This window comes from Rutidosis leptorrhynchoides, chromosome 9 (genome assembly GCF_046630445.1).
Source record: "Rutidosis leptorrhynchoides isolate AG116_Rl617_1_P2 chromosome 9, CSIRO_AGI_Rlap_v1, whole genome shotgun sequence".
NCBI classification, from domain to species: Eukaryota; Viridiplantae; Streptophyta; class Magnoliopsida; order Asterales; family Asteraceae; genus Rutidosis; species Rutidosis leptorrhynchoides.
This window is the reverse complement of record NC_092341.1, coordinates 31,390,449-31,415,920: the sequence shown is the minus strand read 5'-3', so window position 1 is coordinate 31,415,920 and position 25,472 is coordinate 31,390,449. Positions and strand designations below refer to the sequence as shown.

Sequence of the window (25,472 nt, the reverse complement as noted above, 5' to 3'; positions counted from 1 at the left end):
TCAATTAATATATATAAACATGGAAAAGTTCGGGTCACTACACCTACAAACACTTTCATTCTTCAATTTTCTTCATCTAATTGATCTCTCTCAAGTTCTATCTTCAAGTTCTAAGTGTTCTTCATAAATTCTACAAGTTCTAGTTTCATAAAATCAAGAATACTTCCAAGTTTGCTAGCTTACTTCCAATCTTGTAGAATGATCATCCAACCTCAAGAAATCTTTCTTATTTATAGTAAGATATCTTTCTAATACAAGGTAATACTCATATTCAAACTTTGATTCAATTTCTATAACTATAACAATCTTATTTTGAGTGAAACTCTTACTTGAACTGTTTTCGTGTCATGATTCTGCTTCAAGAACTTTCAAGCCATCCAAGGATCCTTTGAATCTAGATCCATTTTTATCATTTCCAGTAGCTTTATCCAGAAAACTTGAGGTAGTAATGATGTTCATAACATCATTCGATTCATACATATAAAGCTATCTTATTCGAAGGTTTAAACTTGTAATCACTATAACATAGTTTAGTTAATTCTGAACTTGTTCGCAAACGAAAGTTAATCCTTCTAACTTGACTTTTAAAATCAACTAAACACATGTTCTATATCTATATGATATGCTAACTTAATGATTTAAAACCTGGAAACACGAAAAACACCGTAAAACCGGATTTACGCCGTCGTAGTAACACCGCGGGCTGTTTTGGGTTAGTTAATTAAAAAGTATGATAAACTTTGATTTAAAAGTTGTTCTTCTGAGAAAATTATTTTTCTTATGAACATGAAACTATATTCAAAAATCATGGTTAAACTCAAAGTGGAAGTATGTTTTCTAAAATGGTCATCTAGACGTCGTTCTTTCGACTGAAATGACTACCTTTATAAAAACGACTTGTAACTTATATTTCTGACTATAAACCTATAATTTTTCTGTTTAGATTCATAAAATAGAGTTCAATATGAAACCATAGCAATTTGATTCACTCAAAACGGATTTAAAATGAAGAAGTTATGGGTAAAACAAGATTGGATAATTTTTCTTGTTGTAGCAACGTGAAAATTGGTAACAAATCTATATTAATCATATCCTAGCTAACTTATATTGTATTATACATGTATTCTAATATATTATGTAATCTTGGGATACCATAGACACGTATGCAAATGTTTTAACATATCATATCGACCCATGTGTATATATTATTTGGAACAACCATAGACACTCTATATGCAGTAATGTGGGAGTTACCGATACAGGGTTGATTTTGATTCCAAATATATATATACTTTGAGTTGTGATCTAGCCTGAGACGTGTATACACTGGGTCGTGGATTGATTCAAGATAATATATATCAATTTTTTTCTGTACATCTAACATTGGACAACTAGTTGTAGGTTACTAACGAGGACAGCTGACTTAATAAACTTAAAACATTAAAATGTATTAAAAGTGTTGTAAATATATTTTGAATATACTTTGATATATATGTACATATTTGTTATAGGTTCGTGAATCGACCAGTGGCCAAGTCTTACTTCCCGACGAAGTAAAAATCTGTGAAAGTGAGTTATAGTCCCATTTTTAAAAATCTAATATTTTTGGGATGAGAATACATGCAGGTTTTATAAATGATTTACAAAATAGACACAAGTACGTGAAACTACATTCTATGGTTGAATTATCGAAATCGAATATGCCCCTTTTATTAAGTCTGGTAATCTAAGAATTAGGGAACAGACACCCTAATTGACGTGAATCCTAAAGATAGATCTATTGGGCCTAACAAACCCCATCCAAAGTACCGGATGCTTTAGTACTTCGAAATTTATATCATATCCGAAGGGTGTCCCGGAATGATGGGGATATTCTTATATATGCATCTTGTTAATGTCGGTTGCCAGGTGTTCACCATATGAATGATTTTTATCTCTATGTATGGGATGTATATTGAAATATGAAATCTTGTGGGCTATTGTTACGATTTGATATATATAGGTTAAATCTATAACTCACCAACATTTTTTGTTGACGTTTTAAGCATGTTTATTCTCAGGTGATTATTAAGAGCTTCCGCTATCGCATACTTAAATAAGGACAAGATTTGGAGTACATGCCTGTATGATATTGTGTAAAAACTGCATTCAAGAAACTTATTTCGTTGTAACATATTTGTATTGTAAACCATTATGTAATAGTCGTGTGTAAACAGGATATTTTAGATTATCATTATTTGATAATCTACGTAAAGCTTTTTAAACCTTTATTGATGAAATAAAGGTTATGGTTTGTTTTAAAATGAATGCAGTCTTTGAAAAACGTCTCATATAGAGGTCAAAACCTCGCAACTAAATCAATTAATATGGAACATTTTTAATCAATAAGAACGGGACATTTCAGTGATCACTCTGTGTCTCTTGGATTTAACATGACATCCAGGACGAAAGGAAATAATGAAAGATTCACCTATTCATATTCGAGATGGGAACTCGAAAGGGATGATGTTATTGAATGGCACAAAGTCATAACATATTGGTGGTGATGGACGGTCGTTAGGTGGTATCCATCACTTGCATTAATTTTTTATGTTTCTCGTGCAAGTGGGAGATTTAAGGTATTTCGTATGCCCGAGAGACATATTAAATCAACGTGGCTAATATGTTTTGATCCAAGTCGGGTCATACCCAATAACAAGCTTACCGACACCTTAATCGTATTTGATCTTAGCGATTAGATCGTTGATTAAATACGCGGCACTTAAACTTTAAGAAAAATGGTTTTCTGAAATATTACTTGATGTGTATATATATAAATTATGGAATAATTTATATAATATGGATTTAATTATTTATAGGTTAAATAATTAATTAATTTATGTTACATTTTATATAAATTGGTTTTATATTATAAAATGTACAGAAAAATAAATATGGAAGTTTTATAAAACAAATTTTATAAAATCTAACTTTTATAAAATTAATTTTATAAACAAACATGGGAGTGGCATTGGAAGTGTGGTAGGCATGCTAGAGATTCCTTTGCTTTCCCACTTCCATATAGATGCATGCTCCTTGACTAAATACACACACATGTAAGTACATTTCAAGTAAGAAAAAAAAATTCTGCATTCTCCTTGTTCCTAGCTGCTGGCCGTGGCCTTTGTGTGCTCAAGAGAGGGTTCTTTCTTTTCTTTTTTTCAAGCTACATTCAAGTGTAATTAAATCCTAACCAAAGCTAGGGTGTTGGTGCACAAGTTTGGGGTATTACTACTTGAGTTTTCATACTTTTGGAGCTCCATTCATCATCATCAATATATTCATAATAGGTTTCAAGTTTTTAAATTACAGTCTATTGGTGAAGCAGGGGATAAAGTCCAAAGGTTAAATAAATGTATGAAATTATCTTAATGAAAAATGTCGAGTTACTTAACTTGTCGATATCCAACATCTAAGTTATTTACACTCCACGTTCTTACTTATAAATCACTTTACCATTTTCTGAATGTTGTCAAAAAGAATAGATTTCTTAAATTATAGTGGACCTCATAACATAGACCCGTAATCATATCACAATGTATCTGATAAATCAATCATTTGATATTATCTTCTAATTCGATAAACATATTGAAACAAATACGTTCGTGTAAAGTATTATACGTTTAATACTTTATTAATATTCTCAAGTTATAATATATATATATACATATTTATTTATATATAACGGTTCATGAATCGTCGGAATTTGGTCGAGGTTATAATGAATGTATGAACACAGTTTAAAATTCTTGAGATTTAACTTAACAAACTTTGCTTATCGTGTCGGAATAATATAAAGATAAAGTCTAAATTTGGTTAAAAATTTCCGGGTTGTCACAGTACCTACCCGTTAAAGAAATTTCGTCTCGAAATTTGAATGGGATGGTCATTGTAGTGACCCGAACTTTTCCATGTTTTTATATATTAAATGAAATTGATATTTACATGATTAAATGTTTCCAACATGTTAAGCAATCAAACTTGTTAAGACTTGATTAATTCAAATAGGTTTCATATAGACAATTGACCACCCAAGTTGACCGGCGATTCACGAACGTTAAAACTTGTAAAAACTATATGATGACATATATATGGATATATATATATATATATATATATATATATATATATATATATATATATAGTTAACATGATATTATGATAAGTAAACATATCATTAAGTATATTAACAATGAACTACATATGTAAAAACAAGACTATTAACTTAATGATTTTGAAACGAGACATATATGTAACGATTATCGTTGTAACGACATTTAATGTATATATATCATATTAAGATATATTAATACATCATGATATCATGATAATGTAATAATTTAACATCTCATTTGATTTAATAAACAATGGGTTAACAACATTTAACAAGATCCTTAACCTAAAGGTTTCAAAACAACACTTACATGTAACGACTAACGATGACTTAACGACTCAGTTAAAATGTATATACATGTAGTGTTTTAATATGTATTCATACACTTTTTAAAGACTTCAAGACACTTATCAAAATACTTCTACTTAACAAAAATGCTTACAATTACATCCTCGTTCAGTTTCATCAACAATTCTACTCGTATGCACCCGTATTTGTACTCGTACAATACACAGCTAGCTTTTAGATGTATGTACTATTGGTATATACACTCCAATTATCAGCTCTTAGCAGCCCATGTGAGTCACCTAACACATGTGGGAACCATCATTTGGCAACTAGCATGAAATATCTCATAAAATTACAAAAATATGAGTAATCATTCATGACTTATTTACATGTAAACAATATTACACATCCTTTATATCTAATCCAAATACCAACGACGAAAAACACCTACAAACACTTTCATTCTTCAATTTTCTTCATCTAATTAATCTCTCTCAAGTTCTATCTTCAAGTTCTAAGTGTTCTTCATAAATTCTACAAGTTCTAGTTTCATAAAATCAAGAATACTTCCAAGTTTGCTAGCTTACTTCCAATCTTGTAGAGTGATCATCCAACCTCAAGAAATCTTTATTATTTATAGTAAGATATATTTCTAATACAAGGTAATACTCATATTTAAACTTTGATTCAATTTCTATAACTATAACAATCTTATTTCGAGTGGAAATCTTACTTGAACTTGTTTTCGTGTCATGATTCTGCTTCAAGAACTTTCAAGCCATCCAAGGATCCTTTGAAGCTAGATCCATTTTTCTCATTTCCAGTAGCTTTATTCAGAAAACTTGAGGCAGTAATGATGTTCATAACATCATTCGATTCATACATATAAAGCTATCTTATTCGAAGGTTTAAACTTGTAATCACTAGAACATAGTTAAGTTAATTCTAAACTTGTTCGCAAACAAAAGTTAATCCTTCTATCTTGACTTTTAAAATCAACTAAACACATGTTCTATATCTATATGATATGCTAACTTAATGATTTAAAACCTGGAAACACGAAGAACACTGTAAAACCGGACATACGCTGTCGTAGTAACACCGCGGGCTGTTTTGGGTTAGTTAATTAAAAACTATGATAAATTTTGATTTAAAAGTTGTTCTTCTGGGAAAATGATTTTTCTTATGAACATGAAACTATATCCAAAAATCATTGTTAAACTCAAAGTGGAAGTATGTTTTCTAAAATGGTGATCTAGACGTCGTTCTTTCGACTGAAATGACTACCTTTACAAAAATTACTTGTAACTTATATTTCTGACTATAAACCTATACTTTTTATGTTTAGATTCATAAAATAGAGTTCAATATGAAACTATAGCAACTTGATTCACTCAAAACGGATTTAAAATGAAGAAGTTATGGGTAAAACAAGATTGGATAATTTTTCTTGTTGTAGCAACGTGAAAATTGGTAACAAATCTATATTAATCATATCCTAGCAAACTTATATTGTATTATACATGTATTCTAATATATTATGTAATCTTGGGATACCATAGACACGTATGCAAATGTTTTGACATATCATATCGACCCATGTGTATATATTATTTGGAACAACCATAGACACTCTATATGCAGTAATGTGGGAGTTAGCTATACAGGGTTGAGGTTGATTCCAAAAATATATATACTTTGAGTTGTGATCTAGCCTGAGACGTGTATACACTGGGTCGTGGATTGATTCAAGATAATATATATCAACTTTTTTCTGTACATCTAACGTTGGACAACTAGTTGTAGGTTACTAACGAGGACAGCTGACTTAATAAACTTAAAACATCAAAATATATTAAAAGTGTTGTAAATATATTTTGAATATACTTTGATATATATGTACATATTTATTATAGGTTCGTGAATCGACCAGTGGACAAGTCTTACTTCCCGACGAAGTAAAAATCTGTGAAAGTGAGTTATAGTCCCACTTTTAAAAATCTAATATTTTTGGGATGAGAATACATGCAGGTTTTATAAATGATTTACAAAATAGACACATGTACGTGAAACTACATTCTATGGTTGAATTATCGAAATCGAATATGCCCCTTTTATTAAGTCTGGTAATATAAGAATTAGGGAACAGACACCCTAATTGACGCGAATTCTAAAGATAGATCTATTGGGACTAACAAACCCCATCCAAAGTACTAGATGCTTTAGTACTTCGAAATTTATATCATATCCGAAGGGTGTCCCGGAATGATGGGGATATTCTTATATATGCATCTTGTTAATATCGGTTACCAGGTGTTCACCATATGAATGATTTTTATCTCTATGTATGGGATGTATATTGAAATATGAAATCTTGTGGGCTATTGTTACGATTTGATATATATAGGTTAAACCTATAACTCACCAACATTTTTTGTTGACATTTTAAGCATGTTTATTCTCAGGTGATTATTAAGAGCTTCTGCTATCGCATACTTAAATAAGGACAAGATTTGGAGTCCATGCCTGTATGATATTGTGTAAAAACTGCATTCAAGAAACTTATTTCGTTGTAACATATTTGTATTGTAAACCATTATGTAATAGTCGTGTGTAAACAGGATATTTTAGATTATCATTATTTGATAATCTACGTAAAGCTTTTTAAACCTTTATTGATGAAATAAAGGCTATGGTTCATTTTAAAATGAATGCAGTCTTTGAAAAACGTCTCATATAGAGGTCAAAACCTCGCAACGAAATCAATTAATATGGAACGTTTTTAATCAATAAGAACGGGACATTTCAGTTGGTATCCGAGCGTTGGTCTTAGAGAACCAGAATTTTGCATCAGTGTGTCTTATTGAGTTTGTTAGAATGCATTAGTGAGTCTGGACTTCGACCGTGTTTACATGAAAAATGATTGCTTAACAAATTTGTTGAAAACTATATATTTTTAACATGTGAATATTATGTGATATATTAATCTCTTAACGTGTTTGATATTATGTGATAGATGTCTACCTCTAGAACAAGTCCCATTGACTCACCTAATAATAATGAAGAGTCAAATGTAAATTGGAATGATTCGTGGACTGATTCACAAGTTCCCGAAGAGGAACCGGAAGAAGAGTCGGAACCGGAAGAAGAATCGGAACCGGAAGAAGAATCGGAACCGGAAGAAGAAATAGAACCAGTGGGGGAAATAATAAAATGGTTAAGTAGAAGAAAATCCTCAACCAACCGACCAAAATTAATTATGGTCAATGGTGTTTCCGCCAAGGAAACAAAGTATTGGGAGGATTACCAATTCTCCGATGAATCGGATCCCGACAAGGATTCCGATGATGTTATAGAAATTACCCCAACACAATTTAATAAGGCAAAAGAGAACAATAAGGGAAAGGGCATAAAAATAGAGAAATTTGATTCCAAACACGATGAACTTTATATGTATCGTCAACACCCGTATTTCTTAAGTTGTGACAATAACCCGGGAACCTCTAAACCACCAGGTTTTTCTAAACCAATGTGGAAAATGACGGCTCGTATTAGGGGAACATCATATATCCCTAGAAACTTGGCAAAACGAACCAAAACCGAAGAAGAAGAAACGAGCGAGTCGGAATAAGATAGTTGTATTCGTGTGGTGTAATATATGTAATATAGTGTGCTTATGCCTTATGATATATGTAAAAATTTCTTGTATTAATAAGTATTTTTTTATGAATCTAACTCTTGTCTATTTTACAGTATAAAAACACAAAATGGATAGACAACCCAATATTTTAAGAGACCTACCCGGAGACATGATTGATGAAATCTTGTCTAGAGTCGGTCAGAATTCCTCGGCACAACTATTTAAGGCGAGATCAGATTGTAAGACATTCGAAGAACGTTCCAAGAATGTCTTGATTTATAAAAGGCTTTCATTCGAAAGATGGGGGATATCACATTGGGGAATCCATAAGTTACGATGTGTTTACTTTGATGCATATATTGCGGGGAACCCAAATGCTATTTTACGCAACGGGTTAAGAAATTATTTTGACTCAATATATCCGAATATAGGACTTCGTGATTTAGAAAAAGCGGCTAACATGCAACATAAAGAAGCATGTTATGCTTATGGTTTAGTAATGTTCGCTTCTCACCAAAGTGAGAACAAGAACATCAGGCTACAACTATTAAACAAAACGTTCCCACAAGTGACGGAGTCGGTAATTGGGGTAAGAAATGAGGTTTTTAGGTTATTACGAGACTGTTGGTCATTACGTAACCTTCATCCTTTTGATGATGTTACAACACATTGTCTTACTATCGGTCACAACGGTTATGTTCCATAAAACCAAGGATGGGAAGTGGTATTAGTAAAACCAGAATGCATGACTTGTTTCTGGACGTATGAATTACGTGTCTTTATTGCCTTTACTGAACGCCTTATTTATTAACTAGAATTATCTTCGTAACTACTTTGTATCAAAGTTTTATGTGCTATATTTCATGCTATATGTAAAAAAAAAAGCGGCATTGTAAATTTGCAAGTTATTGTATAAAGGTTTGAATATGATATTTTTTTTGTGATTAGTTTTTCATATAGAATTGTAGTAGTTGAAATGGTATGTTAGCTACTAAGTATGAACTTAACGGGTAGGTACTACCCGAATTAAAGAGTATAAAACGCTAATATGAAGAAAGAGCTTTTATAAATAAGTTCATATTACGCTACGAAATGAAATGTCCCGGTCTTATTGATTAAAAACGTTCTATATTAATTAATTTTGTTGCGAGGTTTTGACCCCTATATGAGACGTTTTTCAAAGACTGCATTCATTTTAAAACAAACCATCACCTTTATTTCATCAATAAAAATTTAAAAAGCTTTACGTAGATTATCAAATAATGATAATCTAAAATATCCTGTTTACACGCGACCATTACATAATGGTTTACAATACAAATATGTTACAACGAAATAAGTTTCTTGAATGCAGTTTTTACACAATATCATACAAGCATGGACTCCAAATCTGGTCCTTATTTAAGTATGCGACAGCGGAAGCTCTTAATAATCACCTGAGAATAAACATGCTTAAAACGTCAACAAAAATGTTGGTGAGTTATAGGTTTAACCTATATATTATCAAATCATAATAATAGACCACAAGATTTCATATTTCATTACACATCCCATACATAGAGATAAAAATCATTCATATGGTGAACACCTGGTAACCGACATTAACAAGATGCATATTTAAGAATATCCCCATCATTCTGGGACACCCTTCAGATATGATATAAATTTCGAAGTACTAAAGCATCCGGTACTTTGGATGGGGTTTGTTAGGCCCAATAGATCTATCTTTAGGATTCACGTCAATTAGGGTGTCTGTTCCCTAATTCTTAGATTACCAGACTTAATAAAAAGGGGCATATTCGATTTCGATAATTCAACCATAGAATGTAGTTTCACGTACTTGTGTCTATTTTGTAAATCATTTATAAAACCTGCATGTATTCTCATCCCAAAAATATTAGATTTTAAAAGTGGGACTATAACTCACTTTCACAGATTTTTTTACTTCGTCAGAAAGTAAGACTTTGCCACTGGTCGATGCACAAACCTATAACAAATATGTACATATATATCAAAGTATGTTCAAAATATATTTACAACACTTTTAATACATTTTGATGTTTTAAGTTTATTAAGTCAGCTGTCCTCGTTAGTAACCTACAACTAGTTGTCCACAGTTAGATGTAGAGAAATAAATCGATATATATTATCTTGAATCAATTCACGACCCAGTGTATACATATCTCAGTATTGATCACAACTCAAACTATATATATTTTGGAATCAACCTCAACCCTGTATAGCTAACTCCAACATTCACATATAGAGTGTCTATGGTTGTTCCGAAATATATATAGATGTGTCGACATGATAGGTCGAAATATTGTATACGTGTCTATGATATCTCAAGATTACATAATATACAATACAAGTTGATTAAGTTATGGTTGGAATAGATTTGTTACCAATTTTCACGTAGCTAAAATGAGTAGTTTTTACCAATTTTGTTTTGCTCGCCATTTCTTCGTTTCTAATCCGTTTTGAGTGATTTAAGCGGCCACAGTTTTGTATTGAACTTGACTTTATGAAGATAAACAGAAAAGGTATAGGTTTATAGTCAGAAATACAAGTTACAAGTCGTTTTTGAAAGAGGTAGTCATTTCCGTCGAAAGAACGACATCTTGATGACTGTTTTGAAAAACATACTTTCACTTTGAGTTTAACCATGATTTTTGGATATGGTTTTATGTTCATAAGAAAAATCATTTTTCCAGAAGTATAGCTTTTAAATCAAAGTTTTTCATAGTTTTTAATTATCCAAACCAAAACAGCCCCCGGTTGAAACTACGACGGCGTAAATCCGGTTTTATGGTGTTTATCGTGTTTCTGAGTTTTAAATCATTAAGTTAGCATATCATATAGATATAGATAATGTGTATAGTTGATTTTAAAAGTGTAGTTAGAAGGATTAACTTTATTTGCGAACAAGTTTAGAATTAACTAAACTATGTTCTAGTGATTACTAGTTTACCACTTCGAATATGATAGCTTTTTATGTATGAATCGAATGATGTTATGAACATCATTACTACCTTAAGTTCCTTGGATAAACTTATTGGAAAAGTACAAAATGGATCTTGCTTCAACGGATCCTTGGATGGCTCGAAGTTCTTGAAGCAGAATCATGACACGAAAACAAGTTCAAGTAAGATCATCACTTGAAATAAGATTGTTATAGTTATAGAAATTGAACCAAAGTTTGAATATGATTATTAACTTGTATTAGAATGATAACCTACTATAAGAAACAAAGATTTCTTGAGGTTGGATGATCACCTTACAAGATTGGAAGTGAGCTAGCAAACTTGAAAGTATTCTTGATTTTATGTAACTAGAACTTGTAGAATTTATGAAGAACACTTAGAACTTGAAGTTAGAACTTGAGAGAGATAAATTAAATGAATAAAATTGAAGAATGAAAGTGTTTATAGGTGTTTTTGGTCGTTGGTGTATGGATTAGATATAAAGGATATGTAATTTTGTTTTCATGTAAATAAGTCATGAATGATTACTCATATTTTTGTAATTTTATGAGATATTTCATGCTAGTTTCCAAATGATAGTTCCCACATGTCTTAGGTGACTCACATGGGCTTCTAAGAGCTGATCATTGGAGTGTATATACCAATAGTACATACATCTAAAAGCTGTGTATTGTACGAGTACGAATACGGGTGCATACGAGTAGAATTGTTGATGAAACTGAACGAGGATGTAATTGTAAGCATTTTTGTTAAGTAGAAGTATTTTGATAAGTGTCTTGAAGTCTTTCAAAAGTGTATAAATACATATTAAAACACTACATGTATATACCTTTTAACTGAGTCGTTAAGTCATCGTTAGTCGTTACATGTAAGTGTTGTTTTGAGACCTTTAGGTTAACGATCTTGTTAAATATTGTTAACCCAAAGTTTATAATATCAAATGAGATTTTAAATTATTATATTATCATGATATTTCTTGAGATTTTAAATGTCGTTACGATGATAATCGTTACATATATGTCTCGTTTTGAAATCCTTAAGTTAGTAGTGTTGTTTTTACTTATGTAGTTCATTGTTAATACACTTAATGATATATTTAATTGTCATATTATCATGTTATATATAATATAACAATGTATTAATATGCTTCATATATATTTAGTAAGACGTGGTTATAACGATAATCGTTATATGTATTGTTTCGAGTTTCATACGTCAATAGTCTCCTTTTTAAGAATATAACTTATTGTTACTATTTTTAATGAGATACTTGATGATCATTATATCATGTTAAACATATATATTTATTCATTTATGTATCATCATGTTATATACAACTTATAGCATTCGTGAATCATTGGTCAAACTGGGTAATCAGACGTTTACAAAATTTCCGTTTCAATTAACCAAGTCTTAACAAGTTTGATTGCTTAACATGTTGGAAATATTTAATCATGTAAATATAGTTTTAACTAAACATATAATCATAGAAAGGTTCGGAAAAGTTCGGGTCACTACAGTACCTACCCGTTAAATAAATTTCGTCCCAAACTTTTAAGCGATTGGAGGTGTTGGCTCATCTTCTGGAAATAAGTGCGGGTACTTCTTCTTCATCTAATATTCTCATTCCCAGGTGAACTCGGGTCCTCTACGAGCATTCCATCGAACCTTAACAATCGGTATCTTGTTTTGTTTAAGTCTCTTAACCTCACGATCCATTATTTCAACGGGTTCTTCAATGAATTGAAGTTTTTCATTGATTTGGATTTCGTCCAATGGAATAGTGAGATCTTCTTTAGCAAAATATTTCTTCAAATTCGAGACGTGGAAAGTGTTATGTACAACCGCGAGTTGTTGAGGTAACTCAAGTCGGTAAGCTACTAGTCCGACACGATCAATAATCTTGAATGGTCCAATATACCTTGGATTTAATTTCCCTCGTTTACCAAATCGAACAACACCTTTCCAAGGTGCAAACTTAAGCATGACCATCTCTCCAATTTCAAATTCTATATCTTTTCATTTAATGTCGGCGTAGCTCTTTTGTCAACTTTGGGCAGTTTTCAACCGTTGTTGAATTTGGATGATCTTCTCAGTAGTTTCTTGTATTATCTCCGGACCCGTAATCTGTCTATCCCCCACTTCACTCCAACAAATCGGAGACCTGCACTTTCTACCATAAAGTGCTTCAAACGGAGCCATCTCAATGCTTGAATGGTAGCTATTGTTGTAGGAAAATTCTGCTAATGGTAGATGTCGATCCCAACTGTTTTCGAAATCAATAACACATGCTCGTAGCATGTCTTCAAGCGTTTGTATCGTCCTTTCACTCTACCCATCAGTTTGTGGATGATAGGCAGTACTCATATCTTGACGAGTTCCTAATGCTTGTTGTAATGTCTACCAGAATCTTGAAATAAATCTGCTATCCCTATCAGAGATAATAGAGACTAGGATTCCATGTCTGGAGACGACTTCCTTCAAATACAGTCGTGCTAACTTCTCCATCTTGTCATCTTCTCTTATTGGTAGGAAGTTTGCTGATTTGGTGAGACAATCAACTATTACCCAAATAGTATCAAAACCACTTACAGTCCTTGGCAATTTAGTGATGAAATCCATGGTAATGTTTTCCTATTTCCATTCCGGGATTTCGGGTTGTTGAAGTAGACCTGATGGTTTCTGATCCTCCGCTTTGACTTTAGAACACGTCAAACATTCCCCTACGTATTTAGCAACATCGGCTTTCATACCTGGCCACCAAAAATGTTTCTTGAGATCCTTGTACATCTTCCCTGTTCCAGGATGTATTGAGTATCTGGTTTTATGAGCTTCTCTAAGTACCATTTCTCTCATATCTCCAAATTTTGGTACCCAAATCCTTTTAGCCCTATACCAGGTTCCATCTTCCCGAATATTAAGATGCTTCTCTGATCCTTTAGGTATTTCATTCTTTAAATTTCCCTCTTTTAAAACTCCTTGTTGCGCCTCCTTTATTTGAGTAGTAAGGTTATTGTGAATCATTATATTTATAGATTTTACTCGAATGGGTTCTCTGTCCTTTCTACTCAAGGCGTCGGCTACCACATTTGCCTTCCCCGGGTGGTAACGAATCTCAAAGTCGTAATCATTCAACAATTCAATCCACCTACGCTGCCTCATGTTCAGTTGTTTCTGATTAAATATGTGTTGAAGACTTTTGTGGTCGGTATATATAATACTTTTGACCCGATATAAGTAGTGCCTCCAAGTCTTTAATGCAAAAACAACCGCGCCTAATTCCAAATCATGCGTCGTATAATTTTGCTCGTGAATCTTCAATTGTCTAGACGCATAAGCAATTACCTTCGTTCGTTGTATTAATACACAACCGAGACCTTGCTTTGAGGCGTCACAATATATCACAAAATCATCATTCCCTTCAGGCAATGACAATATAGGTGCCGTAGTTAGCTTTTTCTTTAATAACTAAAACACCTTTTCTTGTTCATCCTTCCATTCAAATTTCTTCCCTTTATGCGTTAATGCAGTCAAGGGTTTTGCTAGTTTGGAGAAATCTTGGATGAATCTTCTGTAGTAACCAGCCAATCCTAAAAATTGACGTATATGCTTCGGAGTTTTTGGGGTTTCCCACTTTTCAACGGTTTCGATCTTTGCCGGGTCCACCTGGATACCTTCTTTGTTCACTATGTAACCGAGGAATTGAACTTCTTCCAACCAAAATGGACACTTTGAAAACTTAGCGTACAGTTTTTCTTTCCTCAATACTTCTAACACTTTTCTCAAATGTTCTTCGTGCTCTTGATCATTCTTTGAGTAAATAAGTATGTCATCGATGAGAACAATGACAAACTTGTCAAGATATGGCCCACACACTCGGTTCATAAGGTCCATGAACACAGCTGGTGCGTTAGTCAATCCAAACGGCATAACCATAAACTCGTAATGACCATAACGCGTCCTAAAAGCAGTTTTTGGAATATCATCCTCCTATACTCGCATTTGATGATATCCAGAACGTAAATCGATCTTTGAATAAACCGACGAGCCTTGTAGTTGATCAAATAAGTCGTCAATTCTCGGCAGTGGATAACGGTTTTTGATGGTAAGTTTGTTAAACTCTCTGTAGTCAATACACAACCTAAATGTACCATCTTTCTTCTTGACAAACAAAACAGAAGCTCCCCATGGTGATGTGCTTGGTCGAATGAAACCACGTTCTAATAATTCTTGCAGTTGGCTTTGCAGTTCTTTCATCTCGCTGGGTGTGAGTCTGTAAGGAGCACGAGCTATTGGTGCAGCTCCTGGTACAAGATCTAGTTGAAATTCAACAGATCGATGTGGAGGTAGTCCCGGTAATTCTTTCGGAAATACATCGGGAAATTCTTTTGTGACAAAAACATCATTGATGCTATTTTCTTCAGTTTGTACTTTCTCGACATGTGCTAGAACAGCATAGCAACCTTTTCTTATTAGTTTTTGTGCCTTCAAATTAATAATAAGATGTAGCTTCGTGTTGCCCTTTTCTCCGTACACCATTAAGGGTTCTCCTTCTTCTCGTACAATGCGAATTGCATTTTTATAACATACGATCTCTGCTTTCACCTTCTTTAGCCAGTCCATGCCAACTATTACATCAAAACTCCCTAACTCTACTGGTATCAAATCAATCTTAAATATTTCGCTACCCAGTTTAATTTCTCGATTCCGGCATATATAATCTGCTGAAATTAATTTACCGTTTGCTAATTCGAGTAAAAATTTACTATCCAACGGCGTCAATGGACAACTTAATTTAGCATAAAAATCTCTACTCATATAGCTTCTATCCGCACCCGAATCAAATAAAACGTAAGCAGATTTATTGTCAATAAAAAATGTACCAGTAACAAGCTCCGAGTCTTCCTGTGCCTCTGCCGCATTAATATTGAAAACTCTTCCGCGGCCTTGTCCATTCGTGTTCTCCTGGTTCGGGCAATTTCTAATAATGTGGCCCGGTTTCCACATTTATAACAAGCTACATTGGCATAACTTGCTCCGACACTACTTGCTCCACCATTACTCGTTCCGACACCATTTGTTCCTTTCGTTCTGTTAACCCCTGGTCCATAGACCTCACACTTTGCCGCACTATGACCATTTCTTTTACACTTGTTGCAAAATTTGGTGCAGAACCCCGAGTGATACTTTTCACACCTTTGGCATAGCTGCTTCTGATTATTGTTGTTGTTGCGGTTGTTATTGTTGTTGGGATGATTGTTGTAGTTGCTGTTGTTATTGTTGTTGTTGTTGTTGGGCCGTTTGTTGTAGTTGCGATTGATGTTGCGATTGTTGGGATAGTTGTTGCGATTATTGTTGTAATTGCTGTTGTTGTTGTATTGGTGATTCTTATCACCATTTTCCTCTCACTTTCTTTTGACTTGCTTCACATTGGCCTATTCAGCCGCCTGTTCTTTAATTCTTTCCTCAATATGGTTCACTAGTTTGTGAGCCATTCTACATGCCTGTTGTATAGAGGCGGTCTCGTGTGAACTTATATCTTCTTGGATTCTTTCCGGTAATCCTTTCACAAACGCGTCGATCTTCTCTTCCTCATCTTCGAATGCTCCCGGACACAATAGGCACAATTCTGTGAATCGTCTTTCATACGTGGTAATATCAAATCCTTGGGTTCGTAACCCTCTAAGTTCTGTCTTGAGCTTATTGACCTCGGTTCTGGGACGGTACTTCTCGTTCATCAAGTGCTTGAATGCTGACCACGGTAGTGCGTAAGCATCATCTTGTCCCACTTGCTCTAGATAGGTATTCCACCATGTTAACGCAGTACCTGTGAAGGTATGCGTAGCGTACTTCACTTTGTCCTCTTCAGTACACTTACTTATGGCAAACACTGATTCGACCTTCTCGGTCCACCGTTTCAATCCGATTGGTCCTTCGGTTCCATCAAATTCCAAAGGTTTGCAGGCAGTGAATTCTTTGTAGGTGCATCCTACACGATTTCCTGTACTGCTAGATCCAAGGTTATTGTTGGTATGTAGCACAGCCTGTACTGCGGCTATGTTTGAAGCAAGAAAGGCACGAAATTCCTCTTCGCTCATATTCAAGGTGTGTCGAGTAGTTGGTGCCATTTCCTTCAAAATAGTCAAATGAAACAAGTTAATCATACAGAATATTAAGAGTAGTCAATAGTATCTCGTAGCATAATATGAACTCATTTATAAAAGCTTTTTCTTCATATTAGCGTTTTATAAGTTTAAATTCGGGTAGTACCTACCCGTTAAGTTCATACTTAGTAGCTAATATACAATTCAACTACTATAATTCTATATGAAAAACTGATTATAATAATATTTCGCGTTCAAACTTTTACACAATATTTTACAAACTTACAATACCGCTTATTTTACATATAGCATGAAATATATCACACAATAAATTTGATAGAAGATGGTTGTGAAGATAATTCTAGCTAGTACACAAGTCGTTTAGCAAAGGCAATAAAGACACGTAATTCATACGTCCAGAAACAAGTCATGCATTCTGGTTTTACTAGGACTACTTCCCATCCTTGGTCTTGTGGAACATAACCGTTATGGCCGTTGATAAGACAGCGTGTTGTAACGTCATCAAACGGACGAGGGTTACGTAATGTCCAACAGTCCTGTAACAATCTAAAAACCTCATTTCTTACCCCAATTACCGACTCCGTCACTTATGGGAACGTTTTGTTTAATAGTTGTAGCCCGATGTTCTTGTTCTCACTTTGGTGAGAAGCGAACATTACTAACCCGTAAGTATAACATGCTTCTTTATGTTGCATGTTAGCTGCTTTTTCTAAATCACGAAGTCCTATATTCGGATATATTGAGTCAAAATAATTTCTTAACCCGTTGCGTAAAATAGCATTTGGGTTCCCCACAATATATGCGTCAAAGTAAACACATCGTAACTTATGGATTTCCCAATGTGATATCCCCCATCTTTCGAACGAAATCCTTTTATAAACCAAGGCATTCTTGGAATGTTCTTCGAATGTCTTACAAACTGATCTCGCCTTAAATAGTTGTGCCGAGGAATTCTGACCGACTCTAGACAAGATTTCATCAATCATGTCTCCGGGTAGGTCTCTTAAAATATTGGGTTGTCTATCCATTTTGTGTTTTTATACTGTAAAATAGACAAGAGTTAGATTCATAAAAAAAATACTTATTAATACAAGCAATTTTTACATATATCATAAAGCATAAGCACACTATATTACATATATTACACCACACGAATACAACTATCTTATTCCGACTCGCTCGTTTCTTTTTCTTCGGTTTTGGTTCGTTTTGCCAAGTTTCTAGGGATATATGATGTTCCCCTAATACGAGCCATCGTTTTTCACATTGGTTTAGAAAAATCTGGTAGTTTAGAGGTTCCCGGGTTATTGTCACAACTTAAGAAATACGGGTGTTGACGATACATATAAAGTTCATCGGGTTTGGAATCAAATTTCTGTATTTTTATGCCCTTTCTCTTATTGTTCTCTTTTGCCTTATTAAATTGTGTTGGGGTAATTTCTATAACATCATCAGAATCATTGTCGGGATCCGATTCATCGGAGAATTGGTAATCCTCCCAATACTTTGCTTCCTTGGCGGAAACACCATTGACCATAATTAACTTTGGTCGGTTGGTTGAGGATTTTCTTCTACTTAACCGTTTTATTATTTCCCCCACTGGTTCTATTTCTTCTTCCGGTTCCGATTCTTCTTCCGGTTCTGACTCTTCTTCCGGTTCCTCTTCGGGAACTTGTGAATCAGTCCACGAATCATTCTAATTTACATTTGACTCTTCATTATTATTAGGTGAGTCAATGGGACTTGTTCTACAGGTAGACATCTATCACATAATATCAAACACGTTAAGAGATTAATATATCACATAATATTCACATGTTAAAAATATATAGTTTCCAACAAAATTTGTTAAGCAATCATTTTTCAAGTAAACACGGTCGAAGTCCAGACTCACTAATGCATCCTAACAAACTCGATAAGACACACTAATGCAAAATTCTGGTTCTCTAAGACCAACGCTCGGATACCAACTGAAATGTCCAGTTCTTATTGATTAAAAACGTTCCATATTAATTGATTTCGTTGCGAGGTTTTGACCTCTATATGAGACGTTTTTCAAAGACTGCATTCATTTTAAAACAAACCATAACCTTTATTTCATCAATAAAGGTTTAGAAAGCATTACGTAGATTATCAAATAATGATAATCTAAAATATCCTGTTTACACGCGACCATTACATAATGGTTTACAATACAAATATGTTACAACGAAATAAGTTTCTTGAATGCAGTTTTTATACAATATCATACAAGCATGGACTCCAAATCTCGTCCTTATTTAAGTATGCGACAGCGGAAGCTCTTAATAATCACCTGAGAATAAACAAGCTTAAAACGTCAACAAAAATGTCGGTGAGTTATAGGTTTAACCTATATATTATCAAATCATAATAATAGACCACAAGATTTCATATTTCATTACACATCCCATACATAGAGATAAAAATCATTCATATGGTGAACACCTGGTAACCGACATTAACAACATGCATATTTAAGAATATCCCCATCATTCCGGGACACCCTTCGGATATGATATAAATTTCAAAGTCTTAAAGAATTCGGTACTTTGGATGGGGTTTGTTAGGCTCAATAGATCTATCTTTAGGATTCACGTCAATTAGGGTGTCTGTTCCCTAATTCTTAGATTACCAGACTTAATAAAAAGGGGCATATTCGATTTCGATAATTCAACCATAGAATGTAGTTTCACGTACTTGTGTCTATTTTATAAATCATTTATAAAACCTGCATGTATTCTCATCCCAAAAATATTAGATTTTAAAAGTGGGACTATAACTCACTTTCACAGATTTTTTTACTTCATCGGGAAGTAAGACTTGGCCACTGGTAGATTCACGTATATACATTTTGAAAGTGAGTTATAGTCCCACTTTTAAAATCTAATATTTTTGGGATGAGAATACATGCAGGTTTTATAAATAATTTACAAAATAGACACAAGTACGTGAAACTACATTCTATGGTTGAATTATCGAAATCGAATATGCCCCTTTTTATTAAGTCTGGTAATCTAAGAATTAGGGAACAGACACCCTAATTGACGCAAATCCTAAAGATAGATCTATTGGGCCTAACAAACCCCATCCAAAGTACCGGATGCTTTAGTACTTCGAAATTTATATCATATCCGAAGGGTGTCCCGGAATGATGGGGATATTCTTATATATGCATCTTTTTAATGTCGGTTACCAGGTGTTCACCATATAAATGATTTTTATCTCTATGTATGGGATGTATATTGAAATATGAAATCTTGTGGTCTATTGTTACGATTTGATATATATAGGTTAAACCTATAACTCACCAACATTTTTGTTGACGTTTAAAGCATGCTTATTCTCAGGTGAATATTAAGAGCTTCCACTGTTGCATACTAAAATAAGGACAAGATTTGGAGTCCATGTTTGTATGATATTATGTAAAAACTGCATTCAAGAAACATATGTCGATGTAATATATTTCTATTGTAAACCATTATGTAATGGTCGTGTGTAAACAGTATATTTTAGATTATCATTATTTGATAATCTACGTAATACTTTTGAAACCTTTATTGATAAAATAATGGTTATGGTTGTTTTAAAAATGAATACAGTCTTTGAAAAACGTCTCATATAGAGGTCAAAACCTCGCAACGAAATTAATTAATATGGAACGTTTATAATCAATATGAACGGGACATTTCAGTCATGACTGACAATAAGTATGTTTTCATGACGTATACGAGTTGGAAATTAGAGTTTTATTATCATCAAGTAATATAGATAAAGCAATTTGATTTTTGTGAAGAGTACGAGTGAAGTTATCACAAAAGAATGAAATGAGTAAATGCACGTTCTTTTTAACCAATGACATAGTCACGGTTGATTTCCGGAATTCAAGGAATTTATAGAAAATATTCGTAATAAGATTTGGTTCTTCGGTAATTAAGGAAGTTAGGATCCGCTTTGATTAAATGCGATAATCTGTTTTGATTGCTCTGTCGGATATTTTACTATATATCCACCCCCTTCGTTTCCTTATTTCCACAACTCACACCTTTTATTCTTTCTCTCTCAATTCATACTTTAGAGCATTCGCTAATATGCTCCATCCAGTTCTAATTCTTGATATACTCCTAACTTTCATATCTGTCATTCTTCTTTTTCATCTGTCGCCAGAAGAATCTATTTACTTCTACTCTACTCTTGGTTTTATTATGTTTTTAGTTCTCCCGTGTCTTTATATTGCTATATGCATCGATATATATGATTTGTAATTTCTGGGTTGTTGTTGGGTTTTATATTTTCCCTTATACTTCAAAGTCCCTGCTTCTGTCTTCTATAATCATTGTCATCCACAGTTAATATTCTCTCCTATTTGCTCCGATTTATACTCCAATTTCTATTTTGGAGCTTTATCCTTTAGTTTCTTTTTCTTGCGATTAAGCATCGCTTGTAATGGTCCAGAATTCGCAGATATAAATTTTGGAATGAACATTGTTAATGTTCTAAGAAGGGAATGGTAATAGCACGGTCTTGATTTGTTAAATTACCAGAATACCCTGGAAAAGACCGAATCATCAAGAAATATTTTCTTGATATTTTAGAGGTTAAATAGAATACAAGAGTCGTGTAACATGGCACATGATGATGTTATGATCTGTGAATCATCACGTTCCATTTAGAAGCTCAGCATGACTTACTGTAATATAATCACGTTGATCAAGTGTCATTATATTATACTAACTCATACTTCAGTTCCCAACACTACTTCAAAACATTCATTCTTTATACTCGAAGGTTTCAGAATTTAGAAACTAAAATAGTTTTCTTTATGATGTGATACAGATAATGCAAGGGGATAAATGATTTCAGATAAGAATGGTCATGAAAATATCTTCAGAAATATGGAGGATATTTATAATGGAAGATATGATGATATCTTAGAATATTTAAGATAAGAGGATGATGAAGAATATTGTCTGCAAGGGTTTTAGAGCAAGGAGCAAGGTATTTGTTAAGGATTTTAGCAGACACTGAATCATTTGGATTCTTTGAAGGTAGATTTCGTCCTTGTGATTTGTCCACAGCCTCCTTCATACTTTGCTCAATCCGTTTTCTAGTTCCAAACCTTCTCTTTTTCTAAGCTTTGCCAACCCACTATTCTTTATCATAAAACTTTTTACTGTTAAGGTCATTTACAGTTCTTGCTGCTTCATCAGCATTTTTCAAAATTTCAAGAACTAGTTCGTAGTTTAGGGTGTTTTTCAGAAACTTCACATTCAAAATATGTAAGTTTAGGAGATAGACGTTATATATATATATATATATATATATATAACTGTTGCTGCGAGATTTCAAAATACTGATTGCTGATTCCCAGTAATTGGTATGACGATTCTTGTTACAAGATGTGGATGAGTAAATGATGGGGTTTCGATAAATATAATGATTTTTCGGAGAGGCTAAAGTCAAAAGGTAATGAAGTTGCTGGTATATATGCTGATAATGTGGTGAAATGTAAAAGGTTCCCCGGTAACGATGGCGTATATCTCAAGGTTATAATAAGATTAGTCTGACTGAAAAGCCGAAGTTGACTTGTTGGAGCTGTGACAAAATTTGCTATTTTGAAAAGAAATCACAAGGTTATTTTTGCTAATAAATGCCAAAGGATCTGTCGCGGGTACATGTTAAACTTTTACTTATTTTCCGGGAGTTTTCCAGATGCATGATTGTGAATAACATGAGGTTGGATCATTATCTCTATTGTTTATTATTTGAAGTGTCTTTAGGAATTTCGGAGGGTTTGAACACAGATTGTAATCGTTTATACACATTTGATGTTCTAGGATTTTGAATGATACAAATACTCTTCTGAGTTCTATGAATAGAAATGTTGTTCTAACACAGTTTTGAAGTCAAAGTATAGCTTTGAAAGATGTAAGGATTTAAGACTAATGTTTTCTGTTAAATCTTGACGTGGATTTTGATTTGTTAAAATCAGAATATGAAATCAAATTTGGATGAGTATATTTGATGATTGATGAATCAGATTCGAAGAATGTAACATATAAATTGTGAATTTATATATCTCTCGGATATTACCTACCCGTTAAATTTTTTTTCACAATTAATATTTTGTACAAGAGAATTTTATTACAGTTTTCCGAAAATATATATATGTATATTTTCTTCAGATGTAACATAGATGTAATGAGTTAATATTAAATTCATTTGATTTAAGGTTGAAACTAGAATTGAATAATTCTTACCAATTTAGTATTTCTTCAATGTAATTGAAATTATGAATCAATACTTTGCATGATATTGGTGTTCGTGGAATTCTTGTGAACTTCTCAAGGTACGAATGATGTTATCTAAAAAGTTTCAAGTACATCGATGATGAAAGTGTAAAATCAAACATATATTTGAATAATACACTTGATTTACTATGAAATGGAATTTATTGAATTGGGACAGAGATTTTAGTTTATGATGGTTAAGTTGTGGATGAAGGACGTACCTTATTGCATATTAGTAATATGAATTAATCGAGTAGTTAAGATTCACACATAATAGCTTAGTACGGAAAAATTTATTTTGATGTCAACATTTATATATATATATATATATATATATATATATATATATATATATATATATATATATATATATATATATATATATATATATATATATATATATATATATATATATATATATATATATATATATATAATATACATATAATTCCTTCAGAGGGAATGAGTTAATACTTCATAACTCGTTGATACAATATACGCGTTATTGATTCGTAATGATGTCCACAGTGATTCTTGTACTGACGGAGTTTGTGAGGTTATAGGTGCTGCTGATTCTGATGATACTGACTGCACTGACTGTTCTGGTGATGTTCACGGTATTGTTGATGATGTTGGTAAAACAAGTCTAGCTTTTAAATCACGCATCATTCTTGTCAGGGTTCCTACTCTTCCTTCTATCATTTTGGTTCACTCATCTGATTTCTGGTTAGGGTTAGAGTAGATAATCTCTAAGACTTTATAGACTACATAATCGTCCCAGAATGTTTCTCTGATGAAGTTATGAATCAACACCTCATCGTTTGTTGTTGTTGGTATTCCCTGGTATCTACAGAGCGTATGGCATTGATGCTCATGGGACAGATTTTTAAATTGAGGTTTACGACACGGTTGTGGTTTGAGGTGATAATGGTATTGTTGATGTTGATGATGGTGGTTCTGTTGATACCAGTGATGCTACTGGTACTTGTGTTGTTGCTGTAGATGTAAGTCTATCTTCTAAATTGTGTACTGTACTCTCCAGAAACTCCACTCTTTCTTCAAACGTAGCACGAAGCTCTCTAACTTCTTCCACTAATCCTACTTGATTAGTAGTCGGGAGTAGAGGCTGAATTACCAACATAATTCTATGAATGCGTTCTACGAGACGGAATATTCGGGCAAAGAGTGTGAAAACGGTATTGCGAATTGGTAGACCGGTGAGCGCATCAAGTTCTCCGATGTCGGGGGGTAAATCTGGTTCGCGGTAGGGTTCTCCCTCTTCATTTCTCCAGTGAGTGAGTATGTCTCGAACCCATCTCCATCTCCTCCAGAAAGAAGTGTAGTCAACCAGTTGAGGCACTTCGGTCACACTACCTTCAGAGTCTTCAGAATCGCCTTCGGAAATATATGAATTCGAGTTTGGTACAGAATCCATTCTGTACTATTAGCTAAAGGATTCTCGATATGAAATGATTTTTGAGATTCGGATGATATTCTAATTACCTAGAATATATATATATATATATATATATATATATATATATATATATATATATATATATATATATATATATATATATATATATAGCAAAAGATTACGTAGATTACGGAGGAATTTATGGAATATGCCAGGCATAGTTTACAGTAACAGATACGCTAAGATATGAATTAGCAGATACGCTAAGATATGAATTTTGTCTATACACTAATCATGCAATCAATGCAGTAAATTGTGTCTAGACTAAGTGAAATGACCCGTTCATATACATTATAAACGATTCATAATAGTTGATTACATCGCGAGGTATTTGACCTCTATATGATACATTTTACAAACATTACATTCGTTTTTAAAAGACAAACTTTCTTTACAATGAAAGTTGACGGCATGCATACCATTTCATAATACATCCAACTATAATTGACTTAAAAATAATCTTAATGAACTCAATGACTCGAATGCAACGTCTTTCA

The 25,472-nt window shown here is 33.1% G+C and overlaps 1 protein-coding gene across 1 annotated transcript in view; it reads right to left on the bottom strand.

Annotated features, from left to right (window-relative positions):
• The window catches only part of LOC139867905 (uncharacterized), a 119,925-nt gene extending 95,286 nt beyond the window's left edge, over positions 1–24,639 (bottom strand). The window contains exon 1 of the mRNA XM_071856250.1: positions 24,401–24,639. Coding sequence (XP_071712351.1) covers positions 24,401–24,639 — 239 coding nt within the window. The remainder of the gene's footprint in view (positions 1–24,400) is intronic.
• Between the last annotated feature and the right edge of the window lie 833 nt (positions 24,640–25,472).